This window comes from Lonchura striata, chromosome 1, assembly GCF_050655825.1.
Source record: "Lonchura striata isolate lonStrDom1 chromosome 1, ASM5065582v1, whole genome shotgun sequence".
Lineage (NCBI taxonomy): Eukaryota > Metazoa > Chordata > Aves > Passeriformes > Estrildidae > Lonchura > Lonchura striata.
Genome location: NC_140703.1, coordinates 91,956,900 through 91,982,318, shown reverse-complemented (window position 1 = coordinate 91,982,318; position 25,419 = coordinate 91,956,900). Strand labels below are relative to the sequence as shown.

Genomic DNA, 25,419 nt, shown 5'->3' with positions numbered 1-25,419 from the left:
AGACTTTATCAAGTGTTCTGGCAAGTTCCCCAGGTTTCAGGTTTGCTGAATTATGTGCACACTGAGAAGTCAAGATGAAGTACTGTTACAATTCCAGAAGTCATCTTTAGCACATCTTTAGCACATTATTAAAGAATTTGATATTTGCATTTGATCAGAATAAACACCAAGTATACAAAACTTTGGCCTGACAGCCTCTCCACCTCACTTTATGTATGCATTTACTGGCCTCTAATTCCCTTTAGTTAGCACTTCTCCAAAGACATACAACACTTGAGAGAACTGGAGACATATCTGACAAAATACCCCAAAAGGGAAGCAGAGAAGAAAAACATCATAGAAGTCATAATGTGACACACAGATGAGCAAAGGCTCTCCAAATTTCCAAGAAGCTGAAGGCACGTTACAAAACACAAGCTGTTCAAATTGAAGGACACCACATGCAGTTCCTTTGTACTCTATTTGCCTTGCTCAATAATTTTACTCATCTATAGTTAAATTTTATTATTTATGGAAAGGTCAGACAATATGATGATATCATCAAAAGAGTCTGAAATGGTTACTAGGCTAAAACCCAATCAAGGCATGAATAACTGTGAAGTCTCAGTAAGTTATAAGGCTACCTTCAAAGTTGAAGGTTCTCCTACTTCTTGAAAAAGCATTTATTTTCAAACTAAAAAAGCTAGTTCCCTTAGCCTTCAGGTGATGTTAACTGTATATCACTTTGCCTAGTGATTATAGAAATCTCTTGCCTAGCTTAAAAATTCTTAGTTGGCATGGCTTTTACAGAACTGAATCTACTGATACAAAGCCATAGCTGAGTTGTATAAGCCTAGTAGTTATTCAGTTCCCCTTCCTGATTGTCAGCTGTGCTATATAAATGGTTTAGCTTTTATGAGCTATGTGTACTCCCCACCAACTCTCAGTCAAATTATAAAGAAATCACTTTTGAAGATTTTAACTGAGGCACCAGACACCTCCCCAGGCCTATGATGTACTCGGATTTAAAACAACACATGCTTCAACATAATGTAAAACATACAGAACAAGGCACAGCAACATAGAAAGCAAAACCAGTTAATCAAAACATTTTACAGCTTGCTGTGATAGCAGAAATGCTTATCTTAATGTTGCTTTATATTCAAGAAGTCATCTTACCTCTGGTAAGGACACAATTGGCTCAAAGTGGATATCATCACTATGTACTACCTCATCATCACTACCATCTTCATCTTTACGGGTGGTATCTCCAAACACAGTTGCTCCTGTATTTGCCCATTTGAAGTTTTTATCTACAATTAAGAGAGTTACATTTTAAACTTTGTGTAGTTTTTTTTTTCCTTCCTGACAAAAACTTGCAAAAAATTGTTGTTTCTAATGATCAGCAGAAATTTTGTGCACAAAAGGTATATTATATGAAGCAAAAGTCCAGCTGAGGTTTGTCCAGAGACTAGCTGAGAACTCACCTTTCGAGCCAAAAGCAAAGTCTTCAGAACTTTTGGATGCCAGATCTGCAAATGACAGGCCTGCAGTATTGCCAAAACCAAATGAGATGATTCTGTTTTCTATCAAATAAAAAGGAGAAAGTCAAAGATTTTTCTCTACTTTCTTAAAGAAAATGCATTTATGTAGTCACAAGAATAAAAGAGAGAACTGTCTACAGCGTTGTTTCCTCCCAATAAATTTAAAGTTTGAATGACACTTGTCATAATGACCATATATTATGGTTTGAAAAAAGGGCTCAAGACTCTTGAGTTTCAGCATACTACTTATATGCAGATCCACAGAGCTCATGTGGTATTTAACAGCAAACTAATGAAAGTACATCGTATTTAAATTACACAATAGACACTAGCACTGTTTTGTTGTAGCAAAATTCAACTCAAAATTTGATATATGCACATTTTTACCAGACTGGTACCTGTGTTTCTAATTACAATATTGGTACTACTACTCCCCACAACAGCAACTATGCTAGGTAAACTGATCCATAGAAAAGCATAGTTTCCTACAAAAAAACCTCAGAGTATATGCCTGACCTTACCTTGTGCTGACTCTGAACCATCTGAATCACTCTTTTTAGTTGACAAATCTACAGGTTTGTCTTCAGCTCGTGATGAGGTCTGTGATACTTGCACAGTTTCTGTGGCAGAATGTGATTCTTCACTGCTGGAACCCGATTTGACACATACTGTCTCTTCATCTTTTGATGGAGCAGGTATTTCTTCCTTACTGGTACACACTATGTCACTTGAGCTTACAACTTCATTCACCTGCAATTATCAAAAAAGTAATGTAATAGGTAAGTAAGTTAGAAGACCTTAGAATGCAAACCTCCTCCCCAGGAGTCTAAGAACAGTCCTTATAAAAAAAATAAACAACACCAAGAAAAGTTGCTGTAAGCTTTCTGAAGTTTTTCATTACAGTTAACACATAAGGATGTTAACTTGACAAGAGGCTGAAGTATCTTTGAAGCAGTCTGTTTTCAAAAAAATACTATTATTTCCCAAAATCAAATCTCCTGTGTTGGCAAACACTTGAGGCACAGCTACAAAAACACTAAAATAATTTTTCTGCACTGGATGTTTTAGTTCTAAAGCTGTACTGTCTTACACACATATAAAGTAATTGTACAAGTCTAATAACAAGAAGTTAATGAAAGATTTAGCTCTTACTTTCATTTCTTGAATTTTAGCTTCTGACTTTAAGTCTTCTAGACTGTTGCCTTCAGTATCAGTACTGATACCACAAACAGATGTAGAAGGAACCTGCAGAGCTTTTGTTTCATCTTTTTCCTCAGAAGCTGGTTTCTTTTCCAAAGTAGCAGCACATTCTCTTTCAGTGTTGAATTCACTTTTTTTTGCAAGGCCTGCTGTAAAGAATTAATGAAAAATAGCTGTGAAGGCAGCTACAAACTGAAATAATTTTTAGCCCTGACATTTTAAGTTAACCTCATAATAGCAAGATCAACTTGAAGACAGACTTCTTGAGTTTCACAGACAGCATTACTGTTTAAGTAGTAGAAGTGAAGACTAACCTAACCTGGGGTGACTAGAATTGAAAATACATCATCTGTGTTTTTTTACTGCTATCAGGGAATTTCCATCAATTATGAAGAATTTCATCATGCAGCTGCCACTACTACTAACTTCCTTCAGTATCTCCTCATATTTCAGCACATATCTCAAAAAAACCCCAAACTTTACTTCTAGGAGTACCTAACCAGACTTCAAGTTATGCAACACTGAAGTCTGAGACACAGTCAGACACACATAAACAGGTTGCCTACACCTGTCTTTTTAGTATAGACACCAAATAGCATTTTTTCAGATTGAACAACATTATTAACTCACAAGCCTCAATTGAATAACTGCAGAAGTAGCAAGTATTCAAAGACTTAAGACAACTTTCTCTTGAGCATTATCATGCCAAGGTGATTTTTTCATATTCAGAAGTACCTCAAGATAGGAAGAGATTTTGATGTTCTTGTTTAGAGATCACCTGGAATGTACATTTCTCTTGCAGGTACCCCTTTACTGCTAACTAGCAATTTAGCATGATGCTGTTGAGGCAGGACAGGAGGCAGGAAAGTTTCACCTTCTGAGAAGGCTGAAAAAGTGAAACTCCAATTTATTTCAAAATGCATCACTCTTTATACAGAGCTTCGTCCAGGCCAAATCCATTGGTCCTGAAGTAAAAACAACCCAAACGATTGGTGCAGAGTGCTTGATGCACAGTGATAGAACTTAACTATAAACAATGTGAACAACAAGGAGATAAAACCTCTTATTTACATTCTTTTCCAACAGATTCCCAGGCTTCTGCCTGGTTAGAAACTTTCAGTTTCTCTCTTTGACTGAATATGAGACCTACATTAGCATACTGAGCTTAACTCTGTACATTGAGATGCAGGTTTTCTACACCCAGAATCTCTACTTCTAAAAACCATCCCGGGAAACATAAAACTAACCTCTGCCCATGTGTCCTTCAGATTCAGAGTTTATGTTTCAGTACATGAAGCACAATAATTAAAACTTCTTAAGACATACCTTTTACTGGACCTTGCCCTTTCTTTTTCTCTTTTGAATCACTAGGATAGAGTATTCCATTAAGTTTTTTAACAGCTGTTTCATAGTCTTCATCTTAAACAAAAAGAAAAAAGAGTAAGTCCTCAGGCACACTCTAGGTCAAAGAAGTCTGCTAAGCCTTTCAACTCACAAGGCTAGCAGGCATATGTAATTTTTGCTTATATTTTAAGAGTTACACAAGTCAACAAGTAAGCTGTAACTTCTTGATTTGCTTACATGTGCTCCAGAGTGCTGTTAACACTTTCCCAGCCTAGATTGCTACAGATACATGCCACAGGTTTTGTTTTTAGGAAACATATTTCTTACTGAGTGATTTTATTAAGATGACCACTAAACAGATTTAGGAAAGGAGACTGAAGATTTTTTCAGAAAAACTTGCTAGCTCAGGTGCTTGTGGAAGGGGGCTTGTATTCTCCCATTTTCTGTTGAATACATCAGAATTTCCATTTAAAGTATTAGCCGCTGAATAAATCAATCTTAATTACATTCAGTAAGGTTTGACAAAGTAAGCTTACTAATAGTATTAGGAATTGGCTTTAGAAGAAAAATAACTTATTAGTATAGCACTTCGGGAATCTTAAGATTCTTTTTAATAAAAAATACATTATATTTGTCTCAAAATATTTACTAAAATAGGTCTCTTGCTTAAATGCCTCTTATCTAACCAAATACCATGGTAATGATGTCAACACCCATAATACACCAAACAAATGCCCTTAAGTCACTCCTGGGCCTCCACCATATTATTCTGTTTTGAATACTTGAGTGTACATCTTTGGCCAAAAGGACACTGACAGGATTACTTCCCAATGGCCCACAAAAAAATATTTCAGTGTCTAATGGTTCTAACAGTGCTAACTGAGTATCTCAGGTTGGAAGGGACCCATAAAGATCACCAACTGCAGGGCTACCTAAAACCAAGGCATGTGCATTACCCACACGTTGCTTGGCCTCTGAGGGGTGTGTTGCTCTAACTGCTGTCCTGGGGAGCTTGTTCCAGGGCCTGACCACCCTCTTTTCCTAATCTGAACCTCCCTGACCGTTTTACTCCATTTCCTTGTGTCCTATAGTTGAGCAGAAGAAAGACGAGATCAGCACCTCCTCCTCTGCTGATACTCTTGAGGAAGTTTTGGACTGTGATGCCATCACCCCATAGCCTTGCCTTGTCCCAGCTGAACAAACCAAGTGTCCTCAGCCACTCCCCGAGTCTGCCACCCAAGGCTGTTCACCTTGCTCACCCTCCAACAGTTTGATATACTTATTACACAGAGGGACCCAAAACTGCACACAATGCTCAAGGTGGGGCTGCACCAGTGCAATGTATTACATCCTTTCCCCACAAAAAGGCAGTACAAACATAAATTTTGGCATTCCTTACCATCATCCTCATCACTCACGTATCCAGGCTTATTCTTGTAACAGAAGAATGTTGAAGGGAGTTTGAGGAAGTCAGCAAGAGCTCTCTGTTCAGGAGTAGGTGTCAACTCATAAACTATTACAACCTCATCAGATGGAACATCATCCTCTGACACTGTGGTCTTCTCAGCTTTTTAACAGAAATTGAACAAACCATTAAAACAGAATAATTTCAAAACAGGAAATAATATTAACCCCACATTATTAAGGAACCAAATTAATTCTAAGGGCCTACATATTTTCCATACTGTTGATAGACAGGAAACAAAAATCAAACTTACAGATGCAAGGACAGAACAGCAAAACTTACACACTGTTTTATCGCTTTTGGAATTCAAGCATTAAAACAAAACATGGCTGCAGCTTTATATTATTAAAAGGATTGTTTAATTAAGCCCTCATGTCAAATAAGAGACAGCTACAGAGAAGAGTGACAAAGGTGACAGAGGTAAACAAGCAAACTTCAGGCCTGAAAAAGTGAAGCTGTGGACAACAACCTGTCCAAGCAACTGAACAGAACTAATTTCAGATTACTTATGAGATAGCTGAGCTTTTTATTAGCTAATAATAAATTTACAACAATAGCTGTTGCTGAAACTTTGATTGTTACAAAAGTAATTCTTAGTTCCAATATCAAACAACAAAAAACATTGCTTTCAGCCTATTTAACTAGCTTTTGCAGCACGGAAATATCACCATCAGTTGTATTATTTAGTTTTTTGTCTTGCCTTCAACATAAGTTATTCCTTCCACTAGTACTGAGAACAGTGCACACTCAGTGCAAAGGTTAAAGGTCAAAGTAAAGTCTAGAGCAAATTGCACATAAAATATATGGTTGCAAGACAGCTTTGAAAACAAGTATTTGAGTTTATTATGACAGAATGGAATTAAAGAGGTTAGATAGAGCAATTTAAACATCAGGTATGGTTTGGTTGGGGTTCTGCTTGTTTGGGTTTAGTGTTGTTTTGAAAAGGTGAATTTGGGGATAAAGGGCTAAGAAATCTGTGAATTATTTTTAAGAATTACCTCATAAGCACATCAATAGCCACAACAGCTGTCTCTAAGAACAGAATGACTGATTTAGTACCTCAGCCTATTTGTTAACAGCCTATTATCTGTTCTCCAGATTTAATTTAGTCAGTATATGAAAGGTGGTCTCAAAAGCTTGCTGTGCTTTTCATTAAAAAAATAATTTTGTAAGTCTGTGGCACAGTGTAACCAGAGGAAACCTAAATATCCAGCTAGAAACAAAAGTTGTACCTAGTTCCTGAAAAGCACTGACTTTTCTGGTCATACAATTTAACTTATCATTGCAAGAGGAGAAAAGGACATAGGAGACAGGTTTTCAGACATGTCTTTTGATCCTCTGAGACAACTATAACACTAAAATAAGTCTAATTATTAAAAGCAGTTTTCATTACTTTTTACTTAATTAATCTAGTACATTAAGAGCAGCATAGCATAAAGTTAACAGCAAAATCCCAAGTAATGACTGAAACTTACGTATTTTTTCAAAGTTTTACTACCTCTTCAGTCTTTGCCCCACCTTTGTTTACAATCTGATAATTTCAGGCATTTATACACCAGAGCTATAAAGTAACTCAAACCCACCACTGGCACACTCTTGTAGACTAATTCTTTTTGCCCAGATTTTTAGATCTCAGTAAGTTCTCTGAGCCTGCAGAAGGTACGTGTAGGATAAAATTCCTGAACAGCAAATTTCTAAGTTCATATAATGACTTTAAGACATACATGTTTTCATACATCATCTCAGAATCTCATCCAAAAAACCTCAATCACTGTAGCTGATTTAAGGATTAGAAGGACATCTAGTACTGTGTTGTGAAGATATGCAGATATCCTGCATATTGCTATGTGTTTTATTCTTTCTGGTTAGTTAAGCAAGTGTCTTAACTGGACTAAGTTTGCATCAAGTTCGCCTGAGGTTTAAATGTGGAGCATTTAGTCCTACAACAAGAAGCAGCTTTCCTAAGGATCAGAAAATTTTCAAAAATTTATCTTTGAATATAATAAAATACTTCTTTCAAGTCAGGTAGATGGTTAAAGTATGTGCTTTCCTTAATTTGAGCACTAGAAATCTAGCTAGAAGCTGTGGAAACAAATACACTGTTCCAGTGTTTTACCACACTCATTGCTCATCAGGTTTGACAGCATTTAAAAAGAGTTATTTATCATGGAGTCTCTTTCAGTACCCTTTGGGCAAAATAGCTGAATAAGAGAAATACATTTAAGGCCACTTCAGATTAGTCATTAAGTAAAGTTCTCAGTGAAACTAATCTATCAAACACGGGGATAATATTCTAGTGCTCCAAACATCTAGTCAAAATGATAAAAGACTTCATCAACAAAGATTACTGTTGCAAACACCTTAAATATATCTTTACAGCCATGAAACAAAAAGCCACACATACATACAATATATTCTGAAAAGACCTGGTTTTAGGATAATAGAACTTATTAACAATCATGTAGGTTTTTTCACCCAGAGTAGAATATAGAAGAAACAAAATTCAGGACAGTATCATGCACAACAGTTCTTTTCAAAGCTGTGCTATATTTTCACTTTTGTTTGAATGGACATTAAATCTCTCTAGCTAGTCACAATACTGATATTTTCCCTCATCTATTGATCAGTGAATATAAGAGGAAAGCACAAGTTTAAACCCCAAAGCATGTAACAGGTAGAGAAGCCTGCAACTGACATGACTCCAACTTGTAAAGCACTGGTGTGGTTTAAGTCCAGCTGTCAATTAAGTGCCACAGAGCTGCTGGCTCACATCATGTAACCTGGTAGAATGGGGAGCAGAATCACATGTAGAATTTGTAGGCAGAGATAAGAACAGTTTAGAAACTGAAACAGAAGTGACATAAATAATAATATTAAAATGAAAAAGTAAATCTCAAGGATAAACAAGTGAGCACAGTACAGCTGCTCACCACCTGCTGACCAACGCCAGACTCCATTCCCACACTCCTACTGCTCCCTCTTCCAGATAACTCCACTAGTTTATCAACTGGGCAGGATGTTCTATGGTGTGGAATCCTTTTGGCCACTTCGAGCAAAGCTCCATCCCAGCTTTTATTTGTGTACCTCCTCAATGGCATGAGACAAAAAAAAGTAAATCCTTGACTTAGGGTAAGCACTGCTTAGCAGCAACCAGCACATCAGTATGTAATCAGCATTGAATCCACTGAATCCAAAACCCAGCACTCTGCCAGTTACTGAGAAAAACTTAACCCAGCCAAAACTAGAATAAGAACTTACAAGAAGTTTATGACTTGACCTGAGAAAAACATAAATGTGTGGAGGGTCAGAACTACTGAAGTTAAATTTCTTTTGAATGCTGTTCTAGCACAACTCAAAAGCCACTTCCCAAAAGAAGTTTCCCCTAAGAAAAATTCGTATCATATTTATATTGATTTGAAAACCTAATTTAGGAAGGACTTATCAAAATCCTTTACTATTAAGTCAGAGTTCGAAGACCAAAAAGTTACACTGAAGACAATTATAAACTGTAAACAACTCACTAAAAAGATAATCATAACCTATTATCAGGAAAGTAGAAGTGAAGAACAGTCTTAAGTACCAAAAAGGCTTATTTTGTTTGTTTCTTTAAATACATCCCCCCTGCCACATGCCTCCAATATAAAACCACAATCAATTTGAGGTAGAAAAAGTTCTTGCATGTGTGCATTGGCACAGAATTATTAATCAATCCACATTACAGACACTGTATTATGAAAATAGAACTGAATTGTTCATAAACTCCATCCACAGGGATGCCTGAAGACACAAAGGAAGTGACTTCAGGTTTTGTATACAGAACAGGAATTCAGTGTTCAAGTAAGAACAGCTTATCAAATGACATTTTGTCACTTTGAAACAATGTAAGACAATACTTGAAGACTGTCTTATGCAGACTAAAAGTTTGTTATTTAAAATTAAAATACTTTTAAAACTGTGTAAGTTGAGCATGCTTACGTCAAGCATACTTGCAAGCAGCACTGGTAGTAACATATGATCAAATTATAAGCTATATCAGTTTTGTTTACAGGGTCTGAAAGCAAACAAATTGGTTACAAGTTGGCAGAAGTTTTCTAGCCAGCAAAGGTGGACTTCAGATTATACATGAAGGTGGCTCTCACTTCTGTGCACTCTTTCGTAAAAACACAGCCGTTAAGTGACAATTGGGGAACTGAAGGGAACATTTCCACAATTCAAGGTCTTTACTGGATAAGCTGTCTCAAGATCTTCAGACTATTTCATTGACATAGAGTAAACCACATCAGGCACCACAAGACATTCTCTGAAAATAAAAATGTAATTTCTTTAGAAAAATGGAATTTAAGAGATCCAGTGTGCACGCATAGTAAAACTGGGATGGAAGAAGTGCAGGGCACATATCCTCAAAAAATAAGGCAAACACAAGCCAAAAGCTTGAACAGGGCCATCCATTGTGCTGGCTCATGTAAACATACTAAGGGCTAGAGACATTCTTTAACAGGACAAATATAGTAGTCAGACACACAATTTCAAGTACTCTCCTTCAGCATGCATGTTAATTATAAGGATTACTGAGCCAGCTGCCTTGACCCGGCTGGATTATTGCCCATGCCTGCTAGAGTGCTTTTATCACGCATTCAGTGCAGTATTTAAATACCTTTACTATCAGGTTGCATGGAGGATGTGCTTGTCCAAAAGGCCATGGGATTAGATTTAAAGAGGCTAAAATTAAATCCTAAAAAAATAAATTATTGGTGTATAAGTGTTTACCTGGAATTTTAAAAGGATAGAACAGACTTACCTATGTTCTGCAAGTATTCCATAGTCATATTTCACAGCAGGAAATTTCATCTGTTAATTCTACAGAAGCTTATCCAACCCATGTAAATGGACTACAGCTATTATCTTCTGCATGTCACTTTACTACACTTAAGGTAATAAAGGGACAGGACATTTTTATAATTCTGAGACATCCCATCCTTCTCACAAAGACACTTCAGCACATTACAGTGCTCCTGTCACAGCCACAGCTTCTGCCTGTGCATCTTTTTCAGACTCTAACATAAACCATACAACTGAGTATGCCATCACAATCTCTTTCCAGGCTGACACATGATGTTAAGCTACACAACCAAAATTGCAGAAGTCAGTATCTAACACTTGAAACAAAGGTATAAATGAGTTCCACAATACCCATCTACTTAATTATGGGGATAATGCAAATTTTAGCTGTAGCATACATCTGCTGTTCACACACTTGGCCACTCAGTGCAAGGGCCCAGGTACATACAACATCAACTACCTATTTAAGCCCCAAAAGCGAATCCACAAATTCTTTGAGCATTTAAACCCAAGATCCAGATGCAGCACTTCAGAGTTTAAGCTCTTGACCTGAAAATTCGGTTCTCAGTAAGCAAATGTCCATTCTGCATCATACATTTTCATTTTTATTTGAAAATAATATGACTTAAAATGATGACTTAAAATGATGACTTAAAATGATGACTTAAAATGATGACTTAAAATGATGACTTAAAATGATGACTTAAAATTCCCTTTAGCTGATCCTCTGGAGAACATGTAGATACCTGCATCAAAACTGAAAGAAACTATCTATTCTCAAGAGAATAAAAAATAATGAATAGCACAGAGCTGACTACTTAGTAAGTTGCATATTAAATTACTAGTAAAACTCATACTCACCTTTTTCCAGAATTCTAAATGAGAAGTTAGACGGTCCATCTTGTGTTGAAGCTGGAAAGTTGTCTACCTTGCTGTCTACAGGCTTTTGAGTAGCATTTGTTATTTTTGGTGGTTCAGAGACTTCCATCTCTTTCTGTGCTGTGTTCTGAGATGCTGGAATATGGCCTTCATTCTTTCTTGGGGGATTAAAACTGAAGCCAAAGAGAGAACCAGTGGCTGAAGTATTTCCAAATGTGAATGTCTTTGACTTTTCATTACTGAAAATGCTCTTGACAGATTCAGAGCCAAATACAAACTTTGGAGGAGAAACCACTGTTTTTGTTGGTGTTTCAGAAGTATTTGACACCTCTGCAGCCTCTATAGTTGTGTCAGAAGTATCCTCACCATGGCTGATGTCAGTTCTTTCTCTGGTTGTTTCTTCTAACACAGCTACAGCATTTTTGCCACATGGAGATTCCTTTGGTGTATTGGCACGAGAACAAAGAGGTGTTATCAGCGTCTCTCTCTCTTGGGCATGCTTTGCTTCATCAAAAATTTGCTTAAATGAGTCTGCAACATCTTGCAGCTTAAATCGCACAGCCAGAAGTTCTACTTTTCTTTCCCCATCTGCAAAGTCACATGCAGTCCATACCCAGGCTCTATCAGATCCTTTCATTTGTTGCATATTCATGTCTGGTGTTATCCTGTGATTGGCACAGAGTTTTAGTACCTGATCCCTTCTCATTACTATACGAACTTGTTTGTTGTCATAGTTCTGCAATATCTTGATATCTCCAATCCCTCTCTCTTTCCATTGATTTGCATCTTTATCATATCTGTAGAGTTTGGCTCTATGACTGAAGATAACTTGCTCATTTTCCTCACCACTGGTCACTTCCACAAGATCAGGCAGAGGTACCACAGGTTCAAAGTACTGTCCATCTCTTTCCTCTTCTTGAGTAACATCAGAATCTTCATCTGTGCCGACTGATGTTCTACTCTGATTCTGTTTGGCAGGAGATTTGGATGGGCTCAAAGCAGATTTAAAGCTGAAACTAAAACCAGTGGTAGACTCTCCAAATCTAAACAGATTTTTCCTTACAGGGCTACTTGCAAGAGGCGATGCATATACAGAACTACTTACACTATCATCTAAAGCTTCTTCACGCAAGTCATAGTTATCCCACTCCAGAGTAGGGCCTGTACTTTCAGCATGTGGCTTTATAACCAAATCAGAAGTACTGCTGGTACAAACAGGGTTTACACTTTCCTCTTCTGGCAGTTTAGTTTTGTCATCTGTCAGAAAAGTTTTGAGATCTTTTAAGCCACACTTCATTTCTTCTGCTCTCTGTATAAGCTGAGCTGTCCTACCTGTATCAACAAGTTTATGGGGTGTCTGCAGAGGTATATCAAGGAGTAGCCTCTGACATTCTTCAAACTTCTGTTTGAACTCCTCAGCCTGCTCTGGTGTCTTGAATTTTGCTGCCAGCTGTTCCAGCTTTGCATCACCATCAGAAAAGTCATTGGCCATCCACATCCATGCTTTGTCTGAGCCAGACAGCTGTTTCAAGTTCATTGTTGTCGTTATCCAGTGATTCGCACAGACCTTCAGTACCTGCTCACGCCGCATCAGTATTCTTACTTTGCCATTAACTTCATTTTTAAGAATCTTCAGATTGCCCACCCCACGTTCTTTCCACTGGCTTGTTTCTGGATCAAACCTGAACAGCTTTACTCTCTGGGAGTATAACACTTTCTCATCTTCCTCTCCTGTAAACGGTTCTACTTTTTCAGGCATCTGAACTATAGGTTCAAAATGGATATCATCACTGTCCTCTGTCTTATACACATCATCATCCTTCTCACTAAGGTCAGCAGATGTGTTTGCCTTCTGATCCGTTTTAGAATTCTGTGAAGAAAACAGCTTTTCACCTGCACCTGAAAAGCCTTTGAAGTTAGGGTCCTTTTTGCCAAATTGAAAGCCTTCCCTAGGAATATTTTTTGCATGCTCAGCAAAAGTAGAAGTGTTGCTATTTTGCCCAAAAACAAAGTCAATTTTCTCCTTGTCTGCTGTTTCTTGAAATTGGAATGCAGTTCCACTGTCTGAAGGCAGTTCCTTTTTGTCTTTTTCATCAATGCTTTTTAAGAAACCAGTCATATGCTCTTTGGATGGCTCATCTTTCTTAGGGGTATTTTTACTAGATTCCTGTATTCCAAATTTAAATCCATCTGCAGGCATTTGCATTGAAAAGCTAAATCCTTCCTTTGCAGGCTTAGCTTCAGTATCAGAAGAAACCTGAAACGTAAATGGTGGTGTCTTGCCTTGCTCAAGACCAAACTTAAATCCTGTTCGCAACTGTCCTCCATCAAGGTCAGGCAATTTACTTTTCAAGCCAAAAGCAGGAGTTGGCAAAGTCTCACCAGCTGGTTTACCAGATGGATTAGGCGTTTTGCAGGCTATGCAGGCTAGTGAAGAACCTTCATTCCTCACAAGACAAGTAGTACAATCCCACTGACCTTCCTTCTTAGTAAAAAGCCCTTCAAACCCATTTTTCTGTGGCTTACTTGTATCAGCAATGGAACCAAGCCCCAGTGCAACAGATGCCTGAACAGAAGGTGTGGATGTATTTGTTTGATTTTGAGGTTTTGGACTCTGACAAGAACAGCAATTCACATCTTTTGCTTCATTTTGAGTTACGCATACAGAGCACTCCCACTGACCTTCCTTTTTAGCAAAAGCAGATCCAAACTTGTCCTGCACTGTGTTACCACTTGCTTTCAAACTTGCAGAGCCAGTTAATGGGGTGCCATGTGTTTCCCACATACTTGAATTTGGACTTTGACATGATACACAATTCTTTACAGTTGCTTCATTTGGAACTAAACATACTTTACACTCCCATTGGTCCTTCTTCAAGAGATGCTGCCCAAACCCACCAGAAGAACAGGCTTGCTGAGCATCCTTCCCAGATGAAATGGTAGTGCTAGATGTGGTGGATGTAGCTGTAAGGGTGCCTTTGCTGTCACGTTCACTGCTTGTTCCATCTTTTAGAAACTGAAAGCCCAAGTTCATGGTTCCAGAAGTGGTTCTGTTGGGCTCCTTGACGTCCTGATTTGCTGTTTCTTTTGCAGTCCCAGTGCTTTGAGCCACAGACGTATCAGCACTTGATCCCAAGGATTTTAAAATATTTTGTGCCTCCTCAAACTTTTTTTTGAAGAGCATTGCTTCTTCAGGTGTTTTAAATCTAATTGCAAGCTGTTCTGGCTTTGGCAATTCATCTGCATAGTCTAAAGCATGCCACACGAATGACTTATCTGAGGTAGCATTTGGAGTTAATTTCATATCAGTATTTATGTAGTGATTTGCACATATTTTCAGCACTTGGTCTCGTCTCATTAAGAGACGAAATTTGCCAGACACTTTATGTTTCAGTATTTTTACATTTCCAATACCCCTTTCTTTCCATTCTTTAGAGTCTGCATCAAAACGAAAGAGCTTGCCTCTGTTGCAGAAGAACTCTTCTTCGTCTTCCTCACCTGTCTTTACTTCAATCTTATCAGGAAGTGGCACCACAGGATCAAAATGAGGACCGTCATCATCCTCATCTCCACCATGGGTGCTTCCTCCCTCTGTTTCATGACTTCTATTGGCCAAATCTGAATTTGAAGCCATAAATACAGGCTTACTTGGTTCTTGAACACCAAATGCATCACTCTTCTCAACACCCAGGTTTTTGTGTGCATTTTGCCCCATGTTTTCTCGAAGAGAGATGCCTGGAATATGTTTATTACTAAAACTGAAGATATTTCTTGAACTGTTTGTGGGATCGCTAACTGGCTTTTGTTCAACATATCTATCATCCTCTAAAGGTTTATCAGATGTTAGAAGATCCAAGAGGCTTTCTTTACTATTAAAAGGTGCATTAAGAGGCTGTGGTGCAACTTGAGGGGGAGAAGAAAAAGTGAAGTCCCCATCATTAGACTTGAAGTTAGGTTTAAACTTGAAAGTTGTCGGCTGACTTGGCTGTGCTGGTGTTGGCAGAGGTGGTTTTGATCCTTCTGCTGCTCCCGGCTGTCCAAATTTAGGCATTGCTTTTGGTTCTGCAGGCTTTAAAGTGGGTGGTGTGACTGAACGGTTTGTGAAATAACCTGGTTTAGGCAGTGTTGGATTGGTGCTTGCCTGTGGAACGCTGTAGTTGTAATAGTCATCAGCTGTACGAGGAGAAATTAGTGTAGTACCAGGAGAATCAAAACGCAGAGGTGGGCCATACATTTCTTGAGAAAACATACAACCAGAAGTGTTTTGCAAAGGTGGAGTATGCATGGGTGGTGGCTGATAGGAATATATATGTGGCTGAGGCGTAAGTCGGTTCATGCCATAGACAGGAGGCTAAAGAAAAAGCAGAAAACAAGTGCTCTGCTTATTACAGTAACAAAGAGGACAAAATCTTACTGTGCTGAAGCCCACATAACACGTACTCTTAAAAGAAAGGCATGCTTTCAAGTTTAAACCTAAACCAGTTTTACCTTAGTTTAAAACTTGATGGGCTTTCAAGAATAAACATTGAAAAAGGGGCACAATATGAGTGGGTTTTTCATGAAAGAAAGCTTTGAAAACCCCATTTTCTTTTGCCACACATTTAAATGGGGGAATAATTAAGTGCTATCACACATAGCTATAGGAGAAATGTACACACACATAAAATATAGTTTTCTAGTTTTTCCTATTCCAGAAGTTAAGCAGGGAGACAAATTATAATTGTATCCCTAGCAGTTTAAATTGACCAAATTCTACATCAGGAACTGCAATTGCATCCAGCTAGTACAGAATCAAAACCAGTCAGTCATTTTTGGGAGATCACTGGAAGCAATTTAGAGAAATAAATTTATTCTCACCTTTGCTGGTGTTACATTAGTTGCAGCAGTTCCCAAAAGATACTGAGAGTTATAGGCAGGTGACTGGCTGTAGAACACAGATGGGCCAGTGGTAGCAACTAAAAAGGAACACCAGGAAAACAGTTAACACTTATATTTTTTTGTTGTTGTTTTCTACATACTCTTCCCAGCAATCAGTTTTTAACTGTGACTCACTAAAACATTTCAGCATTATTTACAAAAGTCTTATTTTATTTAGCTAAGTATTTAGATAAAAATTCTGCAGCAACTTGCCTGTTAAAGGGGCTTCATGAAGATTTTGTGCTCTCTGGTAATTGTCTGGTATTGCATCAGTTCCATAGTTTTCAGCAGGCCACCGAGGAGATGCATTTGTGTTGGAATTATTAAGTTTCATTTCTTGCATTTCATTCTGTTGAAACAGGGTGCCAAGAAAGAGTGTATCTATTGCGCAGACATTTGTTGAAGAAAATATAAGGCATCATTGCCACCCTTTTGCTGTTCAAAAGCATGTTCAATCCAGGGTATGGGGGTAATTAAAAACAAACCAAGCGAAGAAATACCTGCCAGATCATGCAAGACACGGCCATGGAGTACAAAGTACTTCCACAGTCCCTAAAGCCAGAACAAGCCAGTAAAAAACCCAGAACCAAGTGGACAAGAACAAAGCTGATAAAAGCAAAATTCTTTCCATGTACAGAAAGAGTCCCTTAGACGGGTTGCCTTAGCACTCCTGTCCAAGTCCCAAAGAGGAGCTTTTAAGCAAAAGGATTTACTCTGGTACTCATTTTAGGCAGCTATATACAGAAAGTAATTCTAGGAACTGTAAGTTAGCCTATGCTCTTATCACTAGATCCTTACTGTAACTAAAAGGCTAACAGTTCATTACTGAATATGGTGACAGAACTTTTACCTTTAAAGCTTCCACTTGCTGACAAATCATTTGAAGTATAGATTTATGGTCTTCTGCCCACTGAGGGGGAGTTTTCGGAGAGAACTAGGAAAAGAAAAGTTAATTGATTAATTTGAATTTTTCTTACAAGATAACAATTCTCTGAAGTAACAACTAGCTAACATACCTTGTAGGTCTTAGATGGTGAAAAAGAGAATTTGGTTGGTGACGGAGTGGAATGTTTCATTGCTGAATCTACAGTTCGTGGCAGACCATTTCTGAAGGCCAGACTTCCCTCTTCACCATTCTCACCAAGTTCCTGGATCACTGTATCTAACACTTCTCTCACAGTTTCAAGAGACACTGGCAACTAGAAAGTTTTTTCAAACATGAGTCATAATTGCAATTCTCCCTCAGAATAAGATAAACTACATTAATTCTGGCTATTGAGCAATTCACAAGTCTTTCATTACATAAACACTGGGGCTTTTTTCAGCGAAGCTCTTAGCTTGTTCGGATTCACATAAGAAAACAACTCACAAACTATTTTATTTTTTCAAGCTATCAAACTAAAAGACAGTGCCAAAAGCTATTTGTTTACATTAAAGCTTTCATCCACAGGGTAGCCAGGATACCACATGATCTGGTACCGTTACAGAAGTTACCCAGAATTTAGTTTGCCTGAAAGCCTGAACTAAAAAATAAAGAAAACTACCTTGAATGCAAAGGATTTTGTTTTTCGAACAGTAACCTAAGCTACTGCATTACTTGGAAGAAGTTTTTAAAGAAAGAGTTACTTACTTTCTCAGTAACTGACATATCTGAGGAGCTTTCTGCAATAATTTTCATTAGATAATATTTGGCTTTAAGAAGGTAAGTTTTATGCTCCTCATGTTCTTCTGGCAACATGACATCATTTTCGATCTCTTCCGCTTTTCTTTGGAAAATCTGAAGAACAGGATGCAGAGTGAATAGCATCAGTCAGAAGGAAACTGAATAAAGAGAAGCATTTCTGGGTAATGCAACTTACAAACTTACCATGGCAAGATTCCAGTATGACACTACATTCTCAATAGCTTCAAATGCTATTAAAGCATCATCAGTTTTGCCGTCAACTGCATCCAACATAGCAAATGCTATCTGTGCGTCTTCTTCATACGCTGCAACCTGAAAGACCTACAAATAAAGTGAAGGTAAACTTGTACTTAATAATGTAACGACATAACCCTTTCTCCTGTAACACAGGGAGAATTCTTTTTCAAGAAATTTGTTACCGAGGATATTCGGTGCCTTCAAATCATAAACATAATTTCAAAGGTAAGACCAAAATTACAAGGAGAGAGTTTTCCCCTTTTATAAAACACTGCTACCAAATCTCACCTTTAAGAGTTTCACAGTAGTAAAAACATGGAATAGTACGATGCAGACAAAAATCCCACAACTATGTACATTTCTGACCAAGACCCTTCTCTTCAGCCTCGGCCCAATTGATCTGTACCTGAATGTCTACACTATGGAAGTGTTTGAAGAGAGGATCAGTAGGTTCAGAAATACTCCTCCTCTTTTTGATAATTTCCAGCATAGGCAGAACTTTCTTCCAGTAGTAGACACTTCGTCCAATATATTCCTTCTGGTCATAGAAGGAGTTAAGGTTAATTCCCTGTTGAAGAAAAGAGAATATATGCAGATGTTACTTCAACAAATGCAAGTCAAAATGCTATTCCTACATATCCTTCCTCCTATTTTCTTTAAGAGTTCCAAAGTCCTTCTCTGACATTAAGCAGAGTAGCTATGTTAAGTAACATACATGTAGAAAACAACACTACAGTTTAAGACAAGAGTACTTCATAGAGTGACTAGAACAATACATTTGCCTGATAAAATAATCAGCTGTTCTTAAGAATACACATTCATCCCAGCCCCCATACCCGCAGTTTGTTCATAATTGATAAAATAAGAAAAACTTTTACTTCCATGTATTTAAAAATAACCTCTGCTTACTGTTTTCTGCAAGCTTTTTGCCCAGTATATGATTAAGGCAGGTTGAAGGCCATGCTTGTCCAGTGTTCGCAGAGTACTTATGCCATGCTGTACAATAAGCCTCAGTTTTGCTGCTGTTCCTGGTCTGAATATCAGAAGAAACATTCCTTGATTAGTATTTTGTGGTTTTCATCTGTTCACATACCATTCACTTGATGAATACAGCCTGTAGCTTTAGTCCTAATTTGCCTCTAGGTAAGAAATGCACTGTTAGAAATGAAAATTCCCTTTACAGAAATCTTTCAAGAATATCAAGTCCCTGCTACAAAAAATCAATGTAAAAAATATGTCAAAAAAATTAATTTTACAAGAACCTATAGAGATAATCCAAACTATTGTAGCAGACACTCCCTAAAAACTTGATTAAACATTTCCAAACTGAAAAAGCCTTACACTGATTTTCTCTGAAGGAGAGTACGAACAGCATCCCACCAGGATCTTTGCTTTTCAGTATAGAGTTGTTTGCATATTGGCAATGGTAAGAATTGAGGCTGATGTGCACTGTAGTGAGAATTAAACTTCTCTTGCAGTTGTAAGTTGCTAGTGAATATCACCCCAAGTAGAAATACCTGTTTTTAAAAAACAAATTAAAGTTAATAATTATCAAAAAACTTAACCTGTACAGTACCTTAAAAAACTTTCAAGTTCACTTACTTCAAGGTCTAACAGGCAAATAGATTCAGGAGCATCTGTCTCAAGTCTTGATGTTTCTTGAGGCAAGTGAAAAAGCTGTTTTAACCATTTGCGCATGGGGGGTAAGACTGACATAGAGTTCCACTGCAAGCCAAGCCACACGAGGTGCTGGAGACTGCCATTGTGCAATCGAATGGCACCTATGCAAAAAAACAAGGTTGGATGCCAATGTCAATGTCTTTCCAGCAAGCCCTCAATACTACTATCTGATCAAAGCTGGGTTTCACATTGCACTCTCTGTCAGAGGGGCCAAAGATACTGTAAGACCAATGAGCATCAAGATTACAGGTTTCAGTTACAAAGGGTTTCCAGGTTCAGTATAGATAAACATACCAAGATTCATCTAAATGCTTAAAGCCATCAATTGCTTAACCTTCTGAGGGGATGACGCTCATCTCCATTCTCACTTTATTCAGTCCAATAGACACCTAATTTTACCAAACCAAAAATCTTACTTCTCCAAAAATCCTTAAGGAATTACTGAAGAAGCACTTCTTTACATTGCAATAAAGTATAGGTTTTTCCTATGACATTAAGACAACTTTGGACAGACATTCCAGGTATTTGTCTTTTGTTGCAGTACAAGTATTTGTGTACCAGTACCTCTTGCACAAGTATTTGCAGAAGAGGTTCTGGTACACAAAGTGGTGTTGAGTTTCAGAAAGTAACACTTCTTACCAATATCATATTTGTGAAGTTCCATTTGCACTGGTGCTTGTGTACTGACATTTCCAATATCATCTGTGCCAATAAAAGACCTCTCTCTAGATGTTCCACTCTCAAACAGGCTATCAAACAATGCAAATGAGCCGCTCTTGTTTGCAAATGATTCCACAACCTCTTTAAAGAAGTCTTGCTTGCCATTACTTAAGTTCAGCAGCATATGACCTAGAAAAAAATATCACTTCACATAAATAAAACAATGAACATGAGGAAAGCAGTATTTGCTATGCTGGACTGCTCTTTGCTACTGAAGGCTGGATGGGAATCAGGATTTCCCCTTATGAAACCTACAGACTGTTCAGGTATTTTCTCCCTGTAATTAGGTCAGTGCTTCAGCACATAGGCTTGCCAAGCTTTTAGTGACAACAACCCTAAAGAATTTGTAAATGCAGTTCTTTAGGAAAATAAAGCACTCCTACTGTGATTTTTCTAAGGGCATTGCAAGTGAGCTTTCAGCTGTAATACAGGCAGAAGTCCATGCTAATGAAATCCATTCTAAAGTAAATGAACCTGATCTCTGGCAGCTTCATGTTTTCATCTAGGCCCTCTAAGAATTTTGTAGACTGAAACACTGTGCACTTGGCAGGAAAAAGAACAAAGCTGCTGATGAACAAGTGAAAGGACAAAAACATCAGGGAAACAAACAAATATTTTCTTTCCCTCTTGGGGCTAACAATACTTGCAAAATAGCATCAGCAGGCAGAAGCCATTTCCAGCAGGTTTATAGACAATAAAACTAAATTCTACCTTAGCATGCTAGAAAGTCAAAAAGGAGGAAAAAACTCAACCACTATTGAAACAAGGAGAACACACTCTACCAGAGGCTTAAGAGGAGAAAAATAACTTTAGGTGTCAGAACCAAACTACTGTTTTGTTTCACATATGTAGTCAGAATCTATAAGGCTTTACTATATATTGGAGTGATAACATTACAAGATACACAAATGTGTTCTTTAACAAATCTTGGACTTTACAGTAAATCTGCAGCACTAAAATGGAACAATGCAGCTGTTTTTTTTTTATTACCAGACTGGCTTTTTCGATCACAGGCCAACATTTCTAGCATATCTTGTCCGGTTTGATCCCCCTTTATGAGTTTTGACTTTGGTTTAGGAACCTGGTGAAGTAAGGAGAAAATTGTTACAGGTTTTTCACAGTAAGAGCAGGACATCTAAATGAGCCTTAGAAACTAGGAAATAAACTATTTTTAGCATTAGAAAGCTTTAAGAAAACAGGCATTATTCATTCTGAAGACACATGTATTGGGTTGTAGTTCTGGGTGGGATGGGCAAAGAGAGCAGAGAACCCACCTAAAGTACACAGATGTGCAAGTATAGCTATTGAAATTATATTAAGTGTACAAAAGAGCAAGTAATACCTGCAATGCAAGCAATGGTATAAAAAGGACAGCTAAGGCAAAGAATTCATAAGGCAAAGAACTTTTTTTTTTTTTTAAATTCTGTTGTCTATCCAACAAGTATATGGGAACTATTCAATTCCTCTCCTTCCCTCCCTATAGGAGTAACACTCAACATGTGTACTTTTACTATGAAAAAGGAAATATACTGCAAGAAATAAATGCACTAATACTTAAGAACCAGGTTACTCTGGCAAGGGGAACAATTGAAGGTATACTTTTATGCTATTTGTGTCATTTGAAACTTTTAAACAATTGTGAGAGAGGAGAGTTCTGCGACTGAGGACAGAGTTCTCCTTTAGATACATAAACACTAGTTCATCTCAGGAATACAGGAATTCAACACATGCACAGCTGGAAAATTTCAAGAAAACCATCAACTGAAGGCTTAGACTGAAAAACCATTTACCTGAAAACTCAGGAGATAACATAATGTTGCTAGTTCACACATAGCTCTCCACTGTGTCTCATTGTCTTGGGCCATTTTCAGCAGCAAAGCTCCAGCATGCATGTACAGCTGTCCTTTCATTTCCACATAGGTACGAGACAACTCGTCAGCCACACTCACATATGGTTTTACCGACTGAAGCACATGATCAAAACTAAAATGCAGAGAAGACTAATTCTAAACAGAGTCCTGGTAAAAGCTATAGCAGCTGATTTTTGTTCATGCTATTTAACTGTCAATTAATTAACTTCATGAGTCAATAGTAAGTACTGTTTCTATTGTTTCTAGTTACTAGAAAGTATAATCACCTCATACTCCCAAAGCTGTCAAGTTTATTTAAGTAAGTATTACCTAGATACTTAGTCTTTTTCATCACATTTTTGCACAGCTACTTTTAAAACTATTGTCCTGAACCACGTGGATAAACTTGTTCACTACTGCAGATTTAGACATACAGGAGGTATTATTGATTCTGCTCTTTCTTTTCAGATCAGAAAGATCCAAAATACTGTTTAACAGGCTCTTCAAAAAAAGAAGGAACTACAGAAATTTTATAGCCTGTAGATTACTATACAATTCCCACTCAGGAGAGGGCTTCCAGAAAACAGTTGAAACAATTTTTCAATTACTGGACAAGACTATAATGGCTGTTAGCGTTGACATGATCTGGAAGTGCTTCAGATGTGAACATCTCAAAACACTAATAAATCAGAAGTAGAAAACCCAACATGGTCAATGTTAGAGGAGAAAAATAAAATATACTGGGGCATTAAATATTGCTCATCCATTCTGTACTGCTTCAAATACTCATGCAAGATTAACAGAGTCAAGAATATTTTTACAGAATGCAATATAACAGCCATTATACTACTGAGGAACAAGTTAGTAAAAACCAGTAACAAAGGAAAGATAATGGCAAGAAAGAAATAGATCTAAATCAAATTATTGGCTACAAACACTGTTTTGTACTACTCTAGGTGCACCACAGATGGTAAACCTTTAAGATAGCTGTAACACTACCAGTTTTCTCTGAAGGAGGCTATTCTTGCTTCAGGTGGTTTCCTTCCTCCTCATTATACTAGATACACAAAGTTCCTAATTACTCCAGTGTGCTGTGTTATTTAAGAATAGAATGACTAGGACAAAGTTAATACACAAGAGGTAGTTTTGGCTTTTCAGTTAGACTTTTGTTGCATTGGATTGGAGTTCTTTGGGTCAGTGTTTTTTTTCCAATTGTCTGGGAAATCTGGACTAGTCAATAGCTGAAGTACAGAACAACTTTTCTAATCAAAGGAAAAGAATGTACAAGGATATAAATGAGTCTTCTCCATGGCTGTGTGCTGACCATTTAAACATCTGTCAAAAGATCGCTTGGAGTTCACACCCAGTAAGAACCACTCTTGGTGGTCAGTATAGAGAATATCCTCTCCTATCCAAAACCAACAAAAACTATGAAACAGAAGCTTGGCAGATGTTATGTGACCCCAAACGATTGTTAGAGGGCTTTTTCTTACTACAGAAAAGTTCAAACAGTACCTTTCAAGTGCCTCTCTGCACTCCTGAACATCTCTAGAAGAAAGTCTCAGTTTGACAAAGCTGGAATAGGCCAGCAGATGATCTTTCTTGATAGTTCTCCAGTTATTTTTATCATACTCCAAGTCTTGTAAAGATTCCAGATATTCCTAAAGAAGAAAGTTCATCACAGGATAAGGAACAGTCATCCTTCCATGAAGACAAGGGCAGTACTTCTCCATAACACACTAGAAGCATTTATTGCATAATCCAGTTTCACAGGAGAGACCTTAACATATTCTTCAGCAGCAAAATTCCAGGGAACTACTTGTTTGAGCAATTTTATCCCTAATGGAACTGCTGTGTCTAACTCAGCTTTTGAAGTTAGAAACTCAATAGCACTATAAAGTTTAATTTTAGGGAGAAAATTCCAATTAAAAAAAAAAAACACAAGAAGGATTTTGTAGTTCCTGGTTTCAGTAGACTTGCATTTGAAGGAGTTAATTCCCTTGAGAAATAGATGTCACAATAAGGACACTAAGAGAAATAGACCAGGTAAAAAGATATGGAAGACTACCACAGGATCAAAATATGATTAAACACCTCAAGTGTCTCTACAACACAGGAACACCATTCCAAGCTTGACTGCAAAGGTATTCTCTTCTCTGCCTCCTGACAGTGGAGCACAGCATCCTTTAATCTGTTATTTGAACGATAGAGCGCAACTAGTCTGATGTTTATGTAGATATCATCTGGTCTTGCATAAAGTTCTGCTTGAATCAAGTCAAAAAGCTGATTCCACCCATCTTCACCTTTACAATCCAGTAACTGCTCCTGTTGAAACATGAAGGGAACATGTTAATATTTCATTTCCCACATCAGTCTTTTGAGCAACTATAGTACTAGGTATCATTCTTTCCTCCACTACATAGACTACATTGCTCTAGCTAGGGTACTTTTAATAGCTTTCAGGTACTACATGAAGTTTGATTAAATACTCAAATATTTAAAAATGTATATGACTATCACAGAAGAAAAGTCCTCAGAAGAATTTGCCTCTTACCAAGAGAGAGACATGCTTCTCAAATCATTTGGTTCATGACAGCAGACCATGCCATAGACTACCTTGCTTTAAAGAAATCCAGACACCTTGAGACTTCAATGTGGCTGCTGCCCAAAATTACACAAATTTAAAAAGCTACACAAAATTAACATACCTGTGCAAAAGTGAATTGCATTGTGCAAAGTATTTACACGGTATTTGAGAATTTTCTCACATTCCACAAAAATGCTCATAATACAAATTTAAAAACAAAACAGCAGTGCAAAGCAAGAAAGTCTAAGTTCACAGATTGGCTACCTTCCTGCCACTGACACAATGGAAAGAACAAGTGACACCTGTCTAGTCTTTAGCTTCTTGACTGTGATAAATAACAATTTCCCAGCATTTTGCAAGAGGATTAAACTTCCCACATTAGAAAGGGTATGATAGCATGCAGCTGCAGCTTCCTTTAAAACTGGACAAAAATGTCAGACTAGAAGGAGTATAACACCTAATTAGTGTGAAAGATGCTACAATAATAGTTTTGC

The 25,419-nt window shown here is 37.5% G+C and overlaps 1 protein-coding gene across 3 annotated transcripts in view; it reads right to left on the bottom strand.

The window, feature by feature from the left end:
- The window catches only part of LOC110478774 (E3 SUMO-protein ligase RanBP2), a 33,566-nt gene that overhangs the window by 3,808 nt on the left and 4,339 nt on the right, over positions 1-25,419 (bottom strand). For 2 of the 3 annotated variants that reach the window (XM_085583355.1, XM_085583369.1), the window contains exons 5-27: positions 24,433-24,663; positions 23,854-23,999; positions 22,279-22,471; positions 21,479-21,569; positions 20,408-20,617; positions 19,691-19,869; positions 19,430-19,605; positions 18,998-19,121; positions 18,495-18,656; positions 18,035-18,172; positions 17,798-17,944; positions 17,184-17,366; positions 17,018-17,101; positions 16,381-16,516; positions 16,108-16,205; positions 11,233-15,601; positions 10,187-10,264; positions 5,467-5,634; positions 4,050-4,142; positions 2,676-2,872; positions 2,045-2,273; positions 1,467-1,565; positions 1,159-1,292 (exon numbers count right to left, since the gene is read on the bottom strand). In XM_085583355.1, coding sequence (XP_085439481.1) covers positions 1,159-1,292; positions 1,467-1,565; positions 2,045-2,273; positions 2,676-2,872; positions 4,050-4,142; positions 5,467-5,634; positions 10,187-10,264; positions 11,233-15,601; positions 16,108-16,205; positions 16,381-16,516; positions 17,018-17,101; positions 17,184-17,366; positions 17,798-17,944; positions 18,035-18,172; positions 18,495-18,656; positions 18,998-19,121; positions 19,430-19,605; positions 19,691-19,869; positions 20,408-20,617; positions 21,479-21,569; positions 22,279-22,471; positions 23,854-23,999; positions 24,433-24,663 — 7,665 coding nt within the window. The remainder of the gene's footprint in view (positions 1-1,158; positions 1,293-1,466; positions 1,566-2,044; positions 2,274-2,675; positions 2,873-4,049; positions 4,143-5,466; positions 5,635-10,186; positions 10,265-11,232; positions 15,602-16,107; positions 16,206-16,380; positions 16,517-17,017; positions 17,102-17,183; positions 17,367-17,797; positions 17,945-18,034; positions 18,173-18,494; positions 18,657-18,997; positions 19,122-19,429; positions 19,606-19,690; positions 19,870-20,407; positions 20,618-21,478; positions 21,570-22,278; positions 22,472-23,853; positions 24,000-24,432; positions 24,664-25,419) is intronic. The other variant, XM_085583364.1, reaches the window with a different exon arrangement.